At 39.9% G+C, this 18,107-nt stretch overlaps 1 protein-coding gene across 1 annotated transcript in view; it reads left to right on the forward strand.

Moving 5' to 3' along the window:
• PTPRT (protein tyrosine phosphatase receptor type T) overlaps positions 1-18,107 on the forward strand; it is a 771,767-nt gene that overhangs the window by 668,757 nt on the left and 84,903 nt on the right. Inside the window, exons 18-19 of the mRNA XM_042464568.1 lie at positions 716-793; positions 993-1,031. Of these exons, the coding sequence (XP_042320502.1) occupies positions 716-793; positions 993-1,031 (117 nt within the window). The remainder of the gene's footprint in view (positions 1-715; positions 794-992; positions 1,032-18,107) is intronic.

Below are 18,107 nucleotides of genomic sequence, written 5' to 3' on the forward strand. Positions count from 1 at the left end.
TTACTGGTACCATTAATTGCAATAAAATATTTTTAAAAAATAATGTGGGTTTTAAAAAGAGACCCATGGTAGAAAAAGGATGGCTTGATAACAGTGATGGAAATTGTTCTAACCTGGCTGCTTTGCAATTTCAGTGTCTAAAAATGGCCTCCAAGATTTCACATAGTTTCACTTAACTAAGCACTCCCCCCCAAGGCCAAATATGTATCTTCTTGAGAAGAAGTTTCAGTTTTATCTGTTTGCAGCTTGTATTTTTTGTAATTTTAACATGCTAAATTCATTTAACTAAAACCCAAAATATGTTCAGTTAGAAACCTTTAATTCTTCTCTAATTAAATATAGGAAAAATATGTTCAATGCAATTTAAGTCACAGTATTTTATTCTTTTACCTTCTCATAATTTTTTGTATTTTGGTTGGAGTAAGACATATGGAAAATAGCTTTTCCTTATTTGGAAAGGTTCAGAAGCAGCCACTTTAGGTTGTGTTCATTTTTTCCTCTGTATGTATGCATTTTTCTCTGTATTCAGAACCATGTTGAATTGCTTGGAAAAACATATTTATAAAAAAAGAAAAAATTTTTTTGGGTGAGAGCAGTCACTTTGTGCAAATCCAGTGCATTCAATACTACCCTCTTCTGTGTGGGATTTCTCTCCCTGCCTGTTACCTCTCTAAATATGAATTTCTAAGTTTTCTTCCTTGTCTTTCCTACCTAGCACCATCCTCTCCTTGTTCATTTTCTGTCCAAAGCAAAACCCTCAGAGCAAATCTCTGTGAATTCCTACTACTCCCAGGTACTTCTGTGAGAATTTATTCTTGATTTGTTTGCTTTTGTGCCTTTCCCTGTGTAGAACATAAATATGGCAGTGAAGAACGTGTGAGACATTGGAAACAGCTAACCTTGTGTTTTTGTTTTTATTTTCCACTTTTATTTTCTCCGTTGACTTCTGTTGGGTTCCATTGATCTGTGCGCAAATGGATTCACTCTCAAAGTATCATCAGACACTGTTCCACGTCACGACACACTGTTAGGTAGAGAATGTTATGATGCACAATAGCCGTTGATGAGAAAAACACATTCATTCTATCCAAAAATGACTCAAGAATATATGGCAGACCTTCTCCAAAATGTTCTTTATTAGATTAAGCACCCTTTTTGATGATAAATACCTCACTTCATCATTGAAAAAGTTATGAGTGGGGCCTAATTGTTTCACACATCATAGCACAGAATAATGATTGTGCTACCTTATCAGTTTCTAACCTAAATATTACTGTGATGTAGCCCTTACACACAAACACACACACACCACAACAGGATGCCATGTTTATTGAAAATTTAAAGGATCGGAAAGGCTTCTAGCAACCAAAAAGTCCATTATACCAACCATCCATAATACAGCATCACAGAGGCAATTAAGACCCCCACCACACCAGCCAAATGAGCAACTTTTGAGACACATTCCACCAAGTGTAGTTCTGCCTCTTCTTCACCTCTTGGACACCACTAACCTGTTGATGCTGGTGCACATATGCCAGTTATTGGCATTGTGGGAGCTACCACATAATGCTCAACACTGTGTTTCTCTTTATGTGAAAGCACAGAATAGCATTTAGCAATAGCATTAACATTTCTATATTTTAATAGTGAACTCAGCCTCTTTTTTGAATTAAATCTTTAAAATCATTACAAAAATCATAATAATCATCACACTATACATTACCAAAGAAATTTCCATCAGTGTACATACATGCACGTATGTAACATTACATACCTACTCATCTTTAATTTTAACTTAACTATAACTGTGCAGTCGTAGTTTAACAATCTATTTGGCATATTATTCCTTCCTTCCTTCCTTCCTTCCTTCCTTCCTTCCTTCCTCTATGGTATTTATACACCACTCTTCAGCCCTAAAGGCTATAATGGCCTTCAAATTTTCCTCTTCGTGTCCATCAACTTGTTGCCTTTTCTTGCCCCCTTTCTCTATTAATTTCCCTTCAGCTTCTTTAAGTGGTGTATAATCTGTAAGCCAATTGCCCCCACAAGCTGGGATACTCATTTACTGACCTAAAGGATGGAAGGCTGAGTCAACTTTGGAGTCCTGGGATGTAACTCACAATGTTGTGGCTGCAGTACCTGCATTTAACCACTGTGCCACCAGGGTCTTTATCTTCTCTTATCTCCAGGAGGATGTAGTTGTTTCTTAGCTTCTGGCTTAAGAAATGCAACTAGATGCTTCATAAACTTCCCTCTGCCTCCCCTTCACCCCTAACTGGTTGTATGGATGTAGAATGGCATAACAGGTCAGTTGTGTGGGGGGAGGTCATTCCACAAGGATAGTGAATGCACAATAAACTTAAACTTGTTCATGAATAAGATTCCAACCATCATATGATTTTATATATATACTAACTACTCCATTTTTAAAACATTAAGTTCATATCCACTGGTGGGAGCCATGTGGGCATCTAGAGGTTGTAGACTGCATTTCCAACATTCTGCACCAGCACGCTCTACTGATTAGGGCTAGTGAATCTGTAATTAAACAACTCTGTAAAGAATCATGATTCTGACCCATGTGGTGAGTAATTCTTATCATCTTGTGCTTCATTATATGCCTGGAGCTCTTCAGATTTACATGCTTTCTTCAAAAGAAGTTGGGTCTGAAAAGTGCACTCCTCTGTTTCTTGGTAGTGGTGTTTGCTTTCCCTTCCCCTTGGCAGTAACAGCAATGTCAGTGACACAGTGTAGCATTACCAGAATGGGTATCACCTGCTGCAGAGGGAGATGGCCTTTTCCTCCTGCTGCTTTGCTTGTCTACCCCCCAGCTGCTATTGATGGCTTCAATTAACCACCCAGCTACTGCCCACTCCTGGTGTGTGTGTGTGCTGAGGCCTCCAGACTGCAGCTTGGGGGATGCTGGAGGGGGACTTCAGAGGGCCCATTTAAGGTCTGGTGTAGCTGCTCATGCAAACATCCATGCCAGACCCTATAAAGAAGGGTCTTGGCCTTTGCTAGGGCGTGCTGCTGAGGCCTCTCGATCACTATTCAGGATCTTGAACAGCTGGTGGGAGAGTGAAAAGGGAGGTGAACCCTTCTTGCTCACGCAGCAGCTGCACTATTTCCATCAGATGTACTGTCCCACCATGTGACACCTCTTCTGAGGTGTCACTGGGTGTAGTCTACTCCCTGCAGCTTCAATGACACCACAATGACACCCCTGGTGGCACGCTCTCACACTCATGAATACAAACTGCGTTGCTGGGCTGGACTCTTTCAGCCAGCTCACCAAGGTCTTCAACCTCTTCATCCATTGAAAATCTTGTGTCCTCCCTTCCTTTAGAGATACAGGCCTAGTTAATAGCCATTTGCAGCTGAGTACGAATTTTTGGCTGTGCCCTGATTGACCTTGGGTGCATTTTCCCCCCAGGTACTATATGCTGTTTTTGTTTCTGATTGATCCAGAATTCTTAATTTAGGTAAATAGACAATTGACTTTTCCTTGATATAAGATAGCAGGAAAATGAATGGTTCAAATGCTTGAATGTTGCCATACATCAGAGGTGAACATCCTGTGAACAGTCTGTGTACAGACTTGCAGGCCCCATCCCAGCCAGGGCATATTTGAGACCCCAAAATGACCTCCATCCCACCCCAATTTTGGTCATTTTCTTTTAAGAAGTTTCTGACATTGCCTCTATGGAGCTGTTTTAGGCCCAGTAGAAGCTTTGTTAGACTACTTCCAGTTTGCAAGCTAGTTAAATAAAGGCTTTGCCTAGGCCTACAATAGCGTGGAGAGGTCCTAAAGCATTAAAGTAGGTATTTTTAGTCAATTGGTATTTTGGACATAAAGTTTTTTTAAAAAAAATCCAGAGTTGTGTGAAGTGGGGTGGATGCAGGCGTCCAGGATCCTGCAAAAAGCCAGTGTAGCACAAAATTCTTAACGTTTCTCTCACTATAGTTAGAAATATGAATCAGGAATTACCATTTCACCATTGAAAGTAGAGGAATAGAATAAATGTAGAATCATGTTCTCTCTTTGGCTTTACTTCACGAACAAAGATTCAGGAAGGACTCATCCTGTGCTTTCTACAAGTGCATTGATGACTAAAAAGGCCAATCGGAGATAAACAAGTCCGGTTGCAGAAAGCACAGCAGAAAGTCTCCTTGGGTGATGTTTCCAGGTTGTGGTTCTTTCTGCGTTGTCGTTTCTCTTCGAGACTCGTTTGGCGTGAGCTTTCAAAGAAGGCTGCAGCATCATGGATAGTGCGTCTCGCTGCTCTTAGTGAAGTTCGTCTCCATGAGGAAGGCAGCCTTAAAGAACATGGTACCGGCTACACAATCTACTGGTCTGGCAAACCCAAAACTGAAAAACATCTTTCAGGTGTAGGCTTTATGATCAAAAACTCCATTGCCTCCAAACTCATGTACACTTATACTTAAGCATAAGCTTCATTAAGCTGTGTAAAACTTGCTGCTGAGTAGATACGCAGAGGATGCACTTTCAACTTACTTTATAAAGCCTTGTTTATACCACCCAAGCCAGTGACTAGTTTTCCTTTGGCGAGATATGGGGAAGACAAAGAGATTTAAAGCCTAGGACTTCCATGAGATTAGCCATTTGCACACTGTCTGCATACTAGAAGAGCAGGTTGCTTCCTCAACAACATGAATGATTCCTGCCAGTCACACTTGGGTGTACAACAGGTGTAGAGCATGTTAACTGACATATCGGGTCATATGACAAGTAACCTATATTCATGTGTAATTAGTTCTTGCTCAGAGTAGAACTGGCCTAGTTTGAGCTAACCATTCAGAATACAAGTATGGGGATATTTTATGTAACATTATTGCCAGAATAGTGTTGGTATCATTTCCATGTGTAAGTTCCTCTATAGAAGTGGTGATCCTATGGAATACACCTATTTTCAGTGTGCACACACATTGCACATGGATACTCATCATGCATGTGGGTGTACATGTGCATTTTTTTGTGCATTTGGTTGCACAAGATCATAATTTCCTAACAAGATGATGTTATGGAAAAGGCATGTAACTCCATGAGATTAAAATTACTCTCCACCTCCTTGAAACAGGATATTAACCTATAATTATTTTCATGGAAAAACACTAAATTAGATATTGAGAACATTGATCCACTAGCTCCCATATTACCTGATGTTTCTTGGGGCGAAAAGCAAATTAATAACTGAGAAGTGGTTGGAATGTTTCTTGAGGAAGCATATGCTTACTGTGTGTGTAAAATTAGAAGCGAACACATCAGATTGAATTATAAAATTATAAAATTTATGATGACAGATAGAATTTAGCCTTTCAAATTTATGCAACTTGCTATTTCAGAGTATTTACAGTAATAACAGTAATAAATAATGTTAAAAACACCCCCATTTAGTTAAAAAATGATGGTGCGGTTGTTTCTTTATAGTTTATGAAAGCCCGGTATCATAAAAGGAAGAAATTCAACCTAAACTAACAAATGTTATTTTTGTAGCAATTGTGCATTATAGACAGCACACCATCATAGTTTTTGTATGGTACTTTGAGTCCGAGAGTTACTAACTCATCCATAAATTTTTATGCAGTTGCTTTGTCATTCTCCATATCCATTCATCTTGAAAATCAGTCTATCAATATGTAGCATGATTATTTCATATTTTGGAGATGCAGTGTTTTGCATTCATGGTAATCAAATAAATTGAATCTGGTTTTCAATGGTACATAACTATACTGTTATACAAAAAGGACAAACCTGTACCATAATGAAGAGTTTATACTTATATATTTATAGGAAGAGTTTATAGAAACAAGTTTATAAAAGTTGGTTTGTGTGTTTTATTCAGGAAAATGTTGCTAATGTGAGACTGGGAGAATTTATTTGGGTTTTGGGTTTTTTGTATATAATTTTATTGGTTTTAATGAAAACTATCTACATAGACAAAAGAAAAATGGAAAGAAGAAAAGATAAAGATATGCACGTATGCAGATGCAAACATATGTAAAACATATTAAAACTAAACTAGAATTAAACCACCATATTAAACACTATGCTAACAATAAATACAGTCTGCCCTTCTTATACACAGATTTTTTATACACAGATTCAAGCATCCATGGTTTGAAAATGTTCAAAAGAAGTGTAAATTTCAAACATCAAACCTTGATTTTCCCTTTTTTATAAGGGACACCATTTTGCTATGTCTTTATATTCAATGGGACTTGAGCATACACGGATTTTGTTATACATGGGGGATCTGGGAACCAAACCCCAGTGTATAACAAGGGTTCACGGTACAGACTAATATGCTGAATACTAAACAGAGGTAAAAGGACTCTGATTGTGTGCTCCAAACTGTAATGAAAAACAATGTCCATAAATGGTTTTCAAACTTTTTTTAAAAAAATCTTCAATGGGTTTATCCTTTAAAACCCACATTAATCTGGCCATTGGAGTTAACTCAGCAACCTTAATCAACCATGTGTCTTGGTGTTTTAGTCTGTTTCCATGTCTGAACATACAAAATTCTTGCCACTGCTGTCATATATCTAAGAAGAAAATGATATTCACTATCCACCCATAATACCCAACAGAAACATCTCTGTTGTCATTGCAAACTGTTCCTTTTAAAAAAAAATCGAATTAATATATAAATCTTGGTCGAATAACTTTTTACTTTTTACATAACCACCACATATGAAAAAGGTGCCCTCATCTTGACAACCTCAGCATTGATTTGAAACATTTTTAGACATTTTTAACAGCTTATTTGGAGTTGCATACCATCTGTACATCATCTTATACATATTTTCTTTTAAATTACAAAACAAAGTAAATGTTATATCTTTGAGCCACATTTTTACCAAACCGCCATATGGTCATTGTGACTAAAATTTTGGGCCAATTTTACCATATAATTTTTAACTTGTTCATCTCCCATCTCTAATTTCAAAATATATTTATAAACATTTCTGATTACACAATCATCAGCTTTATGCAATTCTGAATAAACCCCATTTTCCCCAGCCATTATGATTGAATCTTGCTTATCTTGATGAAATCTCTCTTTAAGTAGCCTATAGGCAATTAAATTTAGTTCTTTGCTAAATTTAGTTCTTTCTTTAAGAAGGATCTCCCTTGCTTTGAGTTCCCAGCTGTCTTGTTCCAAATATAAAAGATCATCACAAAATAACAAACTGGGTTATTAACTGAGGAAAAGGTTCTTATGGTGAAGTGGCTAACTTTATCTTAGGAAAAGACCTCTGCTTAAATCTATTCCAAACCCGTAAAAAGGCCTTTCTAATGCAATGATTTTTAAATCAAGGAAGTGCCTTAACTTTATTATACCAAACTTAGGCATGCCACCCAAATTTTAAATCATGACCTTCAAATTCCAGAAGTCTTTTATCTCTGAGCAATATACAATTCTTCAGCCACAGAAAACAAGAAGCCTCATCTACAATATAATATTAGGAAGCCATAGACCAGTCCATAAAAGTCTGTTTTAATTTTTTTTCTAGGTTTCTTTGCTTGCTACCAGATGAATATGGGAATTTCCTTCTGCCATTGCACAAAGGTTATTCTCTCTCTTAAAGTTGGGGTCAATTATTTGTCTTTATTGCTGGAACTCTATCCATCAGGTAGAGATTAATTTTTCCCATTTTTCTAAATCCCCTTTAAATTCTTTCCGAAGTTTTCATAGGCATGGTACATATTGCCGAAAAACGACGGCCTGTTGGCGCCCCTTTTTCTGCCGGAGGGAAGCCACAGCCACCAAAACACACAGCTTCCCTTCAGTGGAAAAAGAACCCGTGAAAAGCAGGTTCTTTTTACACCACAAGGGTGGCGTAACACGTGCGCCAGTGGCGCACTCATTATGTAAGCGCTGTATGGCACTGTGCAGACTCCGTGCAGATGCCGTGCGGACATCATGCAGCACTTATGTAACAATGGTGGTGCCCATATATACAGGGTGCCGCCATTATTACATCCTCTTCACGAGCTAGGGTTGTGGGGCATGTGGGCACTCCACCCCAAGGCAACGCTAGCACATGACGAGGGTGTCACAGAGAGCCCGTGTGTATTCAAATAGTTACTTTGAAATATGAAATTATTATTCTTCATGAATATAATTCCTACATATATTATTCCCCCTCTAGTTTTATTTTAAAGATATGCATTTATGGAGACAGGGAAGATTTATTTGTTTTAATACAACTACCGGAATCCTTATATGGACTGGAAATTCTGGAAATTGCACTGTGATTATTCTTATAAGAATTAATTATATACTTACTATTGGTTGGGCTGATCTTTGGGGAAGAACAATAGCTCCAAACATTAGCTCAAAATTTTGTTTTATTACACTTGTAACATCTCCTTTTTCCAGAGAACCATGATGGCACTGAGTTACCTTTGTAGTACTGAAAGGGGCAAAACAGACTTCAAGCCACCCCTTCCAAAACCACATGCTGTGACCACAATCCATCTTTTTGACAGCTGAAAAAGGAGCAGTAAGGAGCTACTCATTTTGGGGGTGGCAAAAAGCCAGGCTTTAAGCCAGCTCTAAGTTGCTCCAGTGGTGTATAAAAGTTGTGCCACTGGAGCACCTGGAAATTGGCCCTTGTGGCTGGGCAGCGTTCGGGCAGCTTGGGAACATGTGGCATGTAAATGCAGTGCTGCTACGCCACCCAGAAGGCAGTGCAAAGGGGTGGTCTGTCCCCCTCCCCAATTTAAGCAAGTGTGACTTAAACAAGGTGATCTGCTGAAGTATAGCACGATTGACCTTGCATTATGAGAGATCTATTCGGCATCCTTCCTGAAAAGAAAGCTTGTTCTGCTCCCAAAGGTCATTAAATGGGAGATGCTGACCAAATTAGGCACCCAGGGTCTTGAAAGAGCTGCCTATAAATCTCACAGCCACTCCCTGGTCACCTCTTGATAATTAGCAGTACTTTCAGCATTTGTGTTTTCATTACTTTAGACTAGCTACAATTGCAACTCTGTTTTCTTCTTGCTGATTTTGTTCATCTGGACTACTGACTTGCTGAACCCTCTGATTGAATTGAACTGAACTGACTACTCAGGAGTTCTTTTTTTCTGACCATCTGATTCCTGGGACACTTGCTGACTGCAGCACATGACACTATTAGAAAGCATGGGGGAAAGAAAGCAAGCCCTGAGCCAATGGCCATGGTTCAAGAGCAATCTTCTGAGCCTGTCCTTCCAAAGAAGACTGGAACCACTGCAGAATAATTTCCCCCAAGTTCCAACCCAGAGAGGAGACTCAAAAGGATACCATGATATGGAAAGCTGCTGAAAGTTCCAGGGATACACTTGCTCTGTCTGCTTAGGTCATCCACCAAAGCAGCCAAAGCTTTCTTTGTTCCCTAGCCAGGCCTGGATCCAGCTTGAAATGGATCTAGATAATCCATTCCATCCTGAAACCCCTGGAGATGGGAGACTACCAAATATTCTAGAAACTTGCCCCCCAGAAAGGGATATTGGAGACTGCCCAATAGTTCTCCAGTATTGTAGTGTCCAGGGAGAATCTTTTCAATAGTGGCCTCACTACAACCTCTTTTAGGCAAGATGGAAACCTACAGTGCCATAATGAGGCATTTAACACTCCTGTAAAGGAGAAGGGAGCTCTTTCAGGCTGAAGAAGGTAGAGAGATAAAGAGAATGGGTAGGATCTTGTGAAAAGAGGGTGGTGTTTTCCGTCGAACAGAAAGCCAAAATATTTTTGTGCTCTGCATATTGACCTAAGACGCTAATAAAAACCCCAGTGTTTTGCAAAGCTCTCATCACTTTTGAAACACGCAGTTAAAACTCTATAAAATTTGTGTCTAAGCCCAGCTTGTCATGATCTCAGTTATCGCCTGCCAATTAATCAATTTTATTTACGAACTTGGACCAAGTATCTCAAAACTGTATTAATATTAACGAGTAAAAGCAAATTTATAAATGTACCAGTGAATAAAATCAGTTAAAACACAAATGTCACAAATGTGCATATAGACTGGCAGCACCTCACACCAGGATGGAGCGACCTATCTTCTAGCATCCCATTTCCTACTTTTAACAATAATTCTGGTCCTTGGTAATTAGTCTGCACAGAATCAAGCCATGATCTCAATTGTTTGTGAGTCTACCTCCACAAATAGTAATGTCAAGTAATAATCAAGTGTTCATCCTGGGAATTTTTGTAAAATCAGGTAAATTAAAGAGGAGCACACACCTTGATAGAACGGGCAGTGCAATATGATGTGCAGAAGTGATTTAACTGAAGTATCAGAACATAAACATGTACGATTCTTATAAAAGAGCTTCTTATATTTTTCTTCCGAAACAGCAGAGGGAAGGACATTATAATGTGCTGCGGTGATGGCTGCCCTAAGTTTGGGTACTGTTAGCTTGGCCATATTGGTTGGCCTAGTGAAAATCGCTTCCAAACTTCCTAAAACTGGGATATTCCTAATTTTATCCCTGTGATTCTGTAATTCTATATCCCAGATACACTGTCTAACGGCTGATTTTGCCCTTTCGTAGCCCATTCGTATCAGGGTTATCTGAGAGAATCTACACATACTGTACTGAAGATTCTGTTTATCACCAATTTCCAGGAGGAGGAGTAATTATCTGATAAAACCAGTGGAGCAAACCCACATAGAACAAACATAAGTTTAAGCCAGAAATTAATTATCAGAGTCCAAGCTCATGCTTTGATGGTGATCAGGCCCACCTCAAGGCACATCGCCACATTTAACACACAGCATGGCACAGAAAATATACTTCTCAGAAATGTTGTCTGTAATATCTCAAACTTATCAAAATTATTATAAGTACAGATTTGGGCTCCATATAGCAAAACTGAGATGATTTTGACTTCAAAAAGTATAGTGGAAGGTATATATTGTCCTCCTCTGGTATAGAAAAAAACTCCTATATGCACTTTTAATTGCCAATTCTGCTGCCAAGTACTGTTTCCTGCCACCTGAATCTACATAGTGAAAGTAAAACCTGATACTAATGTGGGATAACTGAGTTTCAGCATCATTAACCAGATCTGATTATGTGGTTATTTTTTAATCTTTTTAGTAGGAATTTTAAAAACTGAAGACTCAATCTATGATAAATTAACTGCTGTTTTGAAGTCTATTCCAGAGTTGCTGCAAGGGCAAGGTCTATAGATTCATCTGGAGTGAAATAACCCAATACCGAAATGTCAAATGATGGATGCCAAAATGACTGATGAACATCTTAACCATATTCCATCTATGACTACCCTTATCACCATCTTAAGTGGCTATGAGGAATTCCAAATTTTTGCAGTACAAAATGCTGTCAAGATGTGAGGATTTAGTAGAGAATAATGCATATGATGTAAGGTCTTGATGGCAAGAGCTGAAAAGATACAGGACAGATGGGATGTTTTTTTTTTAATTTTAAAATGAAAAAGTGTGATCTATTTTCAGATATGTAAAATAATTCTAGAAAGTGATCAAACATCCGCCAGTAAGAATGGGGGGGGGGGGAATGAGAGGATTAAACTGATTTAAATAATTGATATAGTTACAGGGAAAATTAAGTTACACCTTTATGAGGGGGGATGGAAAGTAAACTTCCATGATGCTTTCAAGAGAAGGTCTGATACTTCACAGGTCCAAAACACACTGCAGAAATAATCCAGTTTCAGACTGCTTTTACTGCCTTGGCTCAATGCTAGTGAATTTTGGGAAATGTAGTTTTTTGAGACATTTAGCCTCCACTGTCAGAGAGCTTTGGTGCCACAATAAACTACAATTCCCTGAATTCCCTAAAGCTGAGCCAGGGCAGCTAAAGCAGTCTCAAACAGGATTATTTCTGCAGTGTGTCTTGGTGTGGACATGCCTGTTTGCCTCCTAGTTATCCATCCATCCATTTCAGACCAAATGATGCTTGGTAAACTGGAATGTCATCTTGGATATGGAATTAATTCGGAAACAGACATAGGATTTATTCCTTATCCAAGATGGCATTGCAGTTTATTTTTAAGAACAGAAATCCCTGTGAATGTGGTTTGATTTCAAACTATGCAATGTAAATTAAATATCAGTATATCCTACTTGAAGTTTGGGCTAAGCCAACCTATTATAATTTACATAAGATAGCAACCAAAAAATTATTTTGTATGGCAGCTGTTCCTCACAGTGTGTTCATGTTTATGCACATGCTGGTTTGAATGTGTATCACAGACACTATATAGAGAATTTCCATACCAAGACCTGGAACCAGCAGTAATGTATAATATTAGCATAGATAACCTCATATCAGGTTGATCTATGTCAAAAAGAGTTTTAAAGTGTCTTTCCCAATCCAGTATCTCATGACAAAGCATTGCTACACTAATATATTTGTTTGTTTTAACCTCATGTAGTAACTAGAATCATAGAATCATAGAATCATTGGCCCGTTACAAACGGGGCTTAAAGTGCGCGCTCCGTGTGTGCTAGGGTTAGAAAGGGGCGTCCTTTCCGGACGCCCCCAACCCTAGCACGCGTGGAGTGTGGACAAAATGGCGGCGGCCATTCGACACGGCCGCCGCCATTGCAACGTCACAACCGCGCTGCCTCTAAACGGGGCGGGGCAGATGTGACATTGTCATGCCGCGCCAGGGCGCATAGTGTGCCCCTTCCCCGGCTGCAAAAGGAGCTCTGAAACGGAGCTCCTTTTGCCGTTTGCATCACTGGGTGCAGCCTTCAGATGGCCAAGCGGCCCCTTTCTCCTCCTCCCTGCCACCGCGGGGTGTCCTTGGGACTTAAAGTCCCAAGGACACCCCTTTCCAGGCTGCGGGGAAGGGGCCTTTTGCCGCTTCCCCGCAGCCTGGAAAGCGGCAGATCGGGGCCTCAGCGGCTGCCGCTCTAGCCGCTAAAGCCCCGATCTGTCTGGGAAAGGGGCGGGTGCAGGCTGCCGCTTTTTGGCGGTCTATAACCCGCCTCAGAATTGTAGAGTTGGAAGAGACCACAGTGGCCATCCAGTTCTACCCTCTGCCATGCAGGAAATCTCAATCAAAGCATCCCCAACAGATGACCATCCAACCTCTGCTTAAAGACTTCCAAGGAGGGAGACTCCACCACACTCCAAGGGCGTGTGTTCCACTATCGAACAGCCCTTACTGTCCAGAGGGTTCCTGCTAATGCTGAGGTGGAATCTCTTTTCCTGGAGCTTGGATCCATTGTTCTGGGTCCTGTTCTCTGGAGCAGCAGAAAAGAAGCTTTCTCCCTCCTCAATATGACATCCCTTCAAATATTTAAACAGGGCTATCATATCACCTCTCAATCTTCTTTTCTCCAGGCTAAACACCCCCAGCTCCCTAAGTCATTCCTCATAGGACATGGTTTCCAGACCTTTCACCATTTTAGTCGGCCTCATTTGGACACGCTCCAGTTTCTCCACATCCTTTTTAAATTGTGGTGCCCAGAACTGGACACAATATTCCAGGTGGGGCCTGACCAAAGCAGAATACAGTGGCACTATTACTTCTCTTGATCTAGACACTATACTTTTATTGATGCAGCCTAAAATTGCATTGGCCTTTTTAGCTGCCGCATCGCACTGTTGACTCATGTTCAACTTGTGGTCTACTTGGACTTCTAGATCCCTTTCACATGTAGTCTCATTCAGCCAGGTGTCCCCCATCCTATATCTGTGCATTTTATTTTTCTGCCCCAAGTGCCGTACCTTACATTTCTCTGTGCTGAATTTGATTTTGTTAGCTTTGGCCCTGCTTTCTAGTCTATTCAGGTCATTTTGAATTTGGATCCTGTCCTCTGGAGTATTAGCTATTCCTCCTAATTTAGTGTCACCAATATTTGACTTGGCCATTGTTTACAGTGACATTGAGTGCTGCCATCCATTCAAAAACCCGATGTAATTCTAGGTTGCACCAACAGACTGTAGTGTCCACATAAAGAGAAGTAATAGTGCCATTCTGTTGTGCTTTAGTCAGACTTCACTGTAATGCTATATCATTTCAGAGCACTATAGGATATTGACAAATGTGTTCAACGAAGATGGCAAAAAGTCTAAAAAGCCGAGTTCTGAAAGGAATAGTTGTGGAAGCTAGGTATGTTTAGTTTCAAGAAGAGAAGAATGAGACATAATATGATAACCTTCCTTAAATGTCTGAAGGACTATCATGCAGAAGATGGAGCAAACTGGTTTTCTTTTGCTCCAATGTATTCAAATTACAAGAAAGAAGAGTCAGATTAAGGCAAGAAAGTAGCAAAGACTGCCTGACAGTGGAAAAACTGTCTTGAAAACCCTTATTTTGGGATTGTTTTTTTTTTAAAAAAAACAAGTTAGATGGCCCCTTCCAGAGGTGGCTTCCTGCTCTAGTATACCTTTGGTGTCCCTTTCCACACCATGATTCTGAAGAAAAGGGGGGGGGAATACCAATATTCAGCAATGGAATTTTTACACCCATTGTCTTGAACAAGGCAATTTCAGAACAGTAGTGGTAGTAGTGAGGTTGAGGGACTCCAAGGCTGCATCTGCACTGCAGAAATAATCCAGTTTAACACCACTTTTAGCATTGAGCCATAGCAAAGTAACGTCAAACATTATTATTTCTGCAGTGCAGATGCAGCCCTGGTCTTCGGAGTTACAGAATTATAGAGACCAAAATTAATGAAGCAGGTTACACTTCCAAGACAAGAAAAAAAAAAAATGTTGATATTTTCTTGGGGGGGGGGAGCTTTTTAAAAACAGGAAGTGAAGAAGGGAGAAGAGATGGCCTCCAAACTGTCATGTTCGCCATTTTTAGAGGAGTGAATAAGTTTGCTGTATAACTGTCTGTATCTAATAATAATAATAATAATAATAATAATAATAATACGATTTATTTATATGCTGCCCAATCACTGGGAATCCGGGTGGCTTACCACAGAGGGGATAACCCTCAGGCTTACAATCTAAAAAGACACGACACAAAAGGAGAAGGGAATGGTGGGGGGGAAGGGTATCAGGTCCAGCAGTTCTTCTCTCCCTCTGAGGCCTGTACCAAGGCAGATAGACTGGAGGGAGGGCTCTTCTTAATCGAGGCCGGGCCCGATGGCGTTGGGCCTGTCCTTTCACTCCTTCCCAGGCCAGAATATGACAGTTGGAAGGAGGTAGGTGAGGGCTCTTCCTTTTCAGACCCGATGGCGTTAACTCATTAACATGAGAAGATGCTTAGGTATCACTAAGAGGATTTCTCTGCCAAACCAAGAACTGGAATAACTATTAGTTTCCATCTTTTATCAGTGGAAGAGAGGGCTAATAGCTGAACCTAACTCCAAAGGTTTTTAAACAATCAAATTCTCAATTGTATTAAGCCTGGATATGATGATGCCTCACCCATCCTTATAAGAGCTCAGGGTGGCTAACAATATCATCAGTGATCAATTATTCATATGTATTGTTCTGGCCATGTTTACTTTACATTAGAATATCACCTTGAAAAAAGCCATTTGTAACATAATAGCTCCAACATCTATGAAAACAAAGACAAAATGTAAGCCATTTTTACAAATGTTTCCTTTTGCTAGTAGAGTAATCCAGAAAATGATATTAGCCATTCTGGAGCCATCCTTAGGAAATGTCAAATAAATGACAACCCTTTACTCCAGCAGAGTGAGATTGAATGTGTATGTAATTAAATCTATTGCAAACACCACTCCAAAATCATTTATTTTCTGCAAAGGGTGTCTTATCATGTTACACACTTGCCGAGGCTAACAGAATAAAAATATAAATGATCATGAAAGGCTTATCATTTCAAAATCAGAGAAAGGTTGCGGATATTAAAGGAAGAGTTTCGAAACAAAACTTTGTTGTTTGTATTCAAGACATCACTATGGTAGTGCTTGAATTATTTGACCAGAATTTAGGCTTATTGTAGATGGATTTCCAACTCCCATCATCATTTCATTTTATCTTAACAATATTATGCTGTTTATCATAATAATAATATTAATTATTTTATAAGATTTAAAGTTACTGCAGCCTGTGCAACCAAATATAAATGCATATATTATTGTACTATAAAATCATCATCAACTGGTGTGGAAAGAACAAAGCTTTTATTTTTTGTGTTGAGTGTATACATGGTAATGTGCTTTTCTGTTACATTATTGTTTCAATTAGACTGTGTTTCTATACAATATTGAAAAATTGTTTATTTCATTTGTATACCACCATTCTCCCATTCCAAGGCAGCTTAGGTCAAAGTCCACCAATAAAATTTTGACTGCAAAGATAGTGCAGACACATAGTCCTGGGCAAGGGGAAATCCATCACAATTTCCAGTTTCACAACGAGCTTTACACCTTTTGTTGCTTAAATCAGGAGTTGGCAAAATGTGGCCCCTGGTACCCACATTTTTGCCCTCTGAAGTATCCACCAGACCATTAAATCCTCTAGCCCCTGGTGCAATTTTTTTAAAAAACTGATGCAATTTTGGGGCAAAAATGTCAACCAAATCGTGCAAAAAGCCCTTCAGTGCATGAAAACATAGGAAGATCCCCAGCACCACAAGCCAGAGAACCCACTACTCACCCCAAATACCTCAATTATCTTCTACAGTCCCTCTCAGTATTCCATCACTGCCTGATACCATCTTGAGAGAAGTAAAGTATATGATCTTTGGGGGCATCCTGTGCTGTTCTGAAGGAAAATTGAGCCCTGACCCTCATTCAGTTGCCTATCCCTGGTGTAAATGGTTCTGCAACTGACTTGACAAACATTAGCATGCCTAGGGACCACAAGAATAATGTGCTGATACTTGTACACTTGGAATAACCAGTTCCAAGCATTACATAGCATTTAGACCGTAGAAACACAGGCCTTAAATAGACTGGGACTTTGTGCCGGCCTGGGACCAAAAATAGGGCTAGGTAGGGCTGGGTATCCACACGTGCTCAGCCCTACTTTCGCCTCCCATGCACCATGTTGGCACGTGCCCATCCACATGGGATGCGCCATGATGACATACGGGTGTCAGAGCACCCAAATGACACTCCATGCAAGGGCATCATCATGATGCACAAGTGCCATAATGTCACCCCTTCCAAAAAGCTGCTTTTGGCAGCTTCTTTTTGTTCCCGAGAGGGAGTGGCACTTGATTGCCGCAGCAACAATCCAGGGCAAAAAAGGGCAGCTGCAGGCCATCCATCTGTTGAGTCCCAGAGATTTCTTTTCCAGTCCATCCCTATGATCCAGTGTGAAAAGCAGAAGTCAGATGGGATTTGATCTAGATGTTGATGTCCCAGTGCTCTTGAACTATTAGGCATAATTATGAAACATATGTGAGTTGAACAAGAATTAGTACCAAGTGGAAACTATGCACATTACAGACTAGAGGCCACCATATTTGGGACAGCATTACAAACACAAAAGCAGGAATGTTAAATGATCAGGACTGCAGAACAAAGACAGGAAACTCTGACAGGGTTTGTAGTCTGACAAGACTACAAAGGGAATGAAGAAGAAAAAATCTAAAAATTGGGAAATATGGAAATTACAGACACTTGAAAATGGCTCCTTCATTTTATTTTATTGATTTTAGCAACATCACAGTGAAGGTCTCTGGTTGGTTTCAGCTCCATCAGGGCTAGCCTGAAGAAAGAGGTTCCTCCCTCCTTAACTGTCATCTTTCGGCCTGTGAAGGAGAGAATAGGCTGGCCCAGCTCCATCAGGGCTAGCCTGAAGAAAGAGGCTCCTCCTTCCTTAACTGTCATCCTTCGGCCTGTGAGGGAGTTGACGAGGCAGGCCCAGCTCCACCAGGGCTAGCCTGAAGAAGAAGAGCTCTCCCTCCGATCCATCTGCCTTGGTCCAGGCCTCAGAGGGAGAGAAGAACTGCTGTACCTGATCCCCCCCACACACCATTCCCTTCTCCTTTCGTTTCATGTTTTTTTAGATTGTAAGTCTGAGGGCAGAGAACAGCCTATTATCCCCTCTGTTGTAAACCACTCGGATTCCCAGTGATTGGGCGGTATATAAATAAATCCTATTATTATTATTATTATTATTATTATTATTATTATTATTATTATTATTATTATTATTA

This window comes from Sceloporus undulatus, chromosome 4 (genome assembly GCF_019175285.1).
Source record: "Sceloporus undulatus isolate JIND9_A2432 ecotype Alabama chromosome 4, SceUnd_v1.1, whole genome shotgun sequence".
In the NCBI taxonomy this organism is placed as follows: Eukaryota; Metazoa; Chordata; class Lepidosauria; order Squamata; family Phrynosomatidae; genus Sceloporus; species Sceloporus undulatus.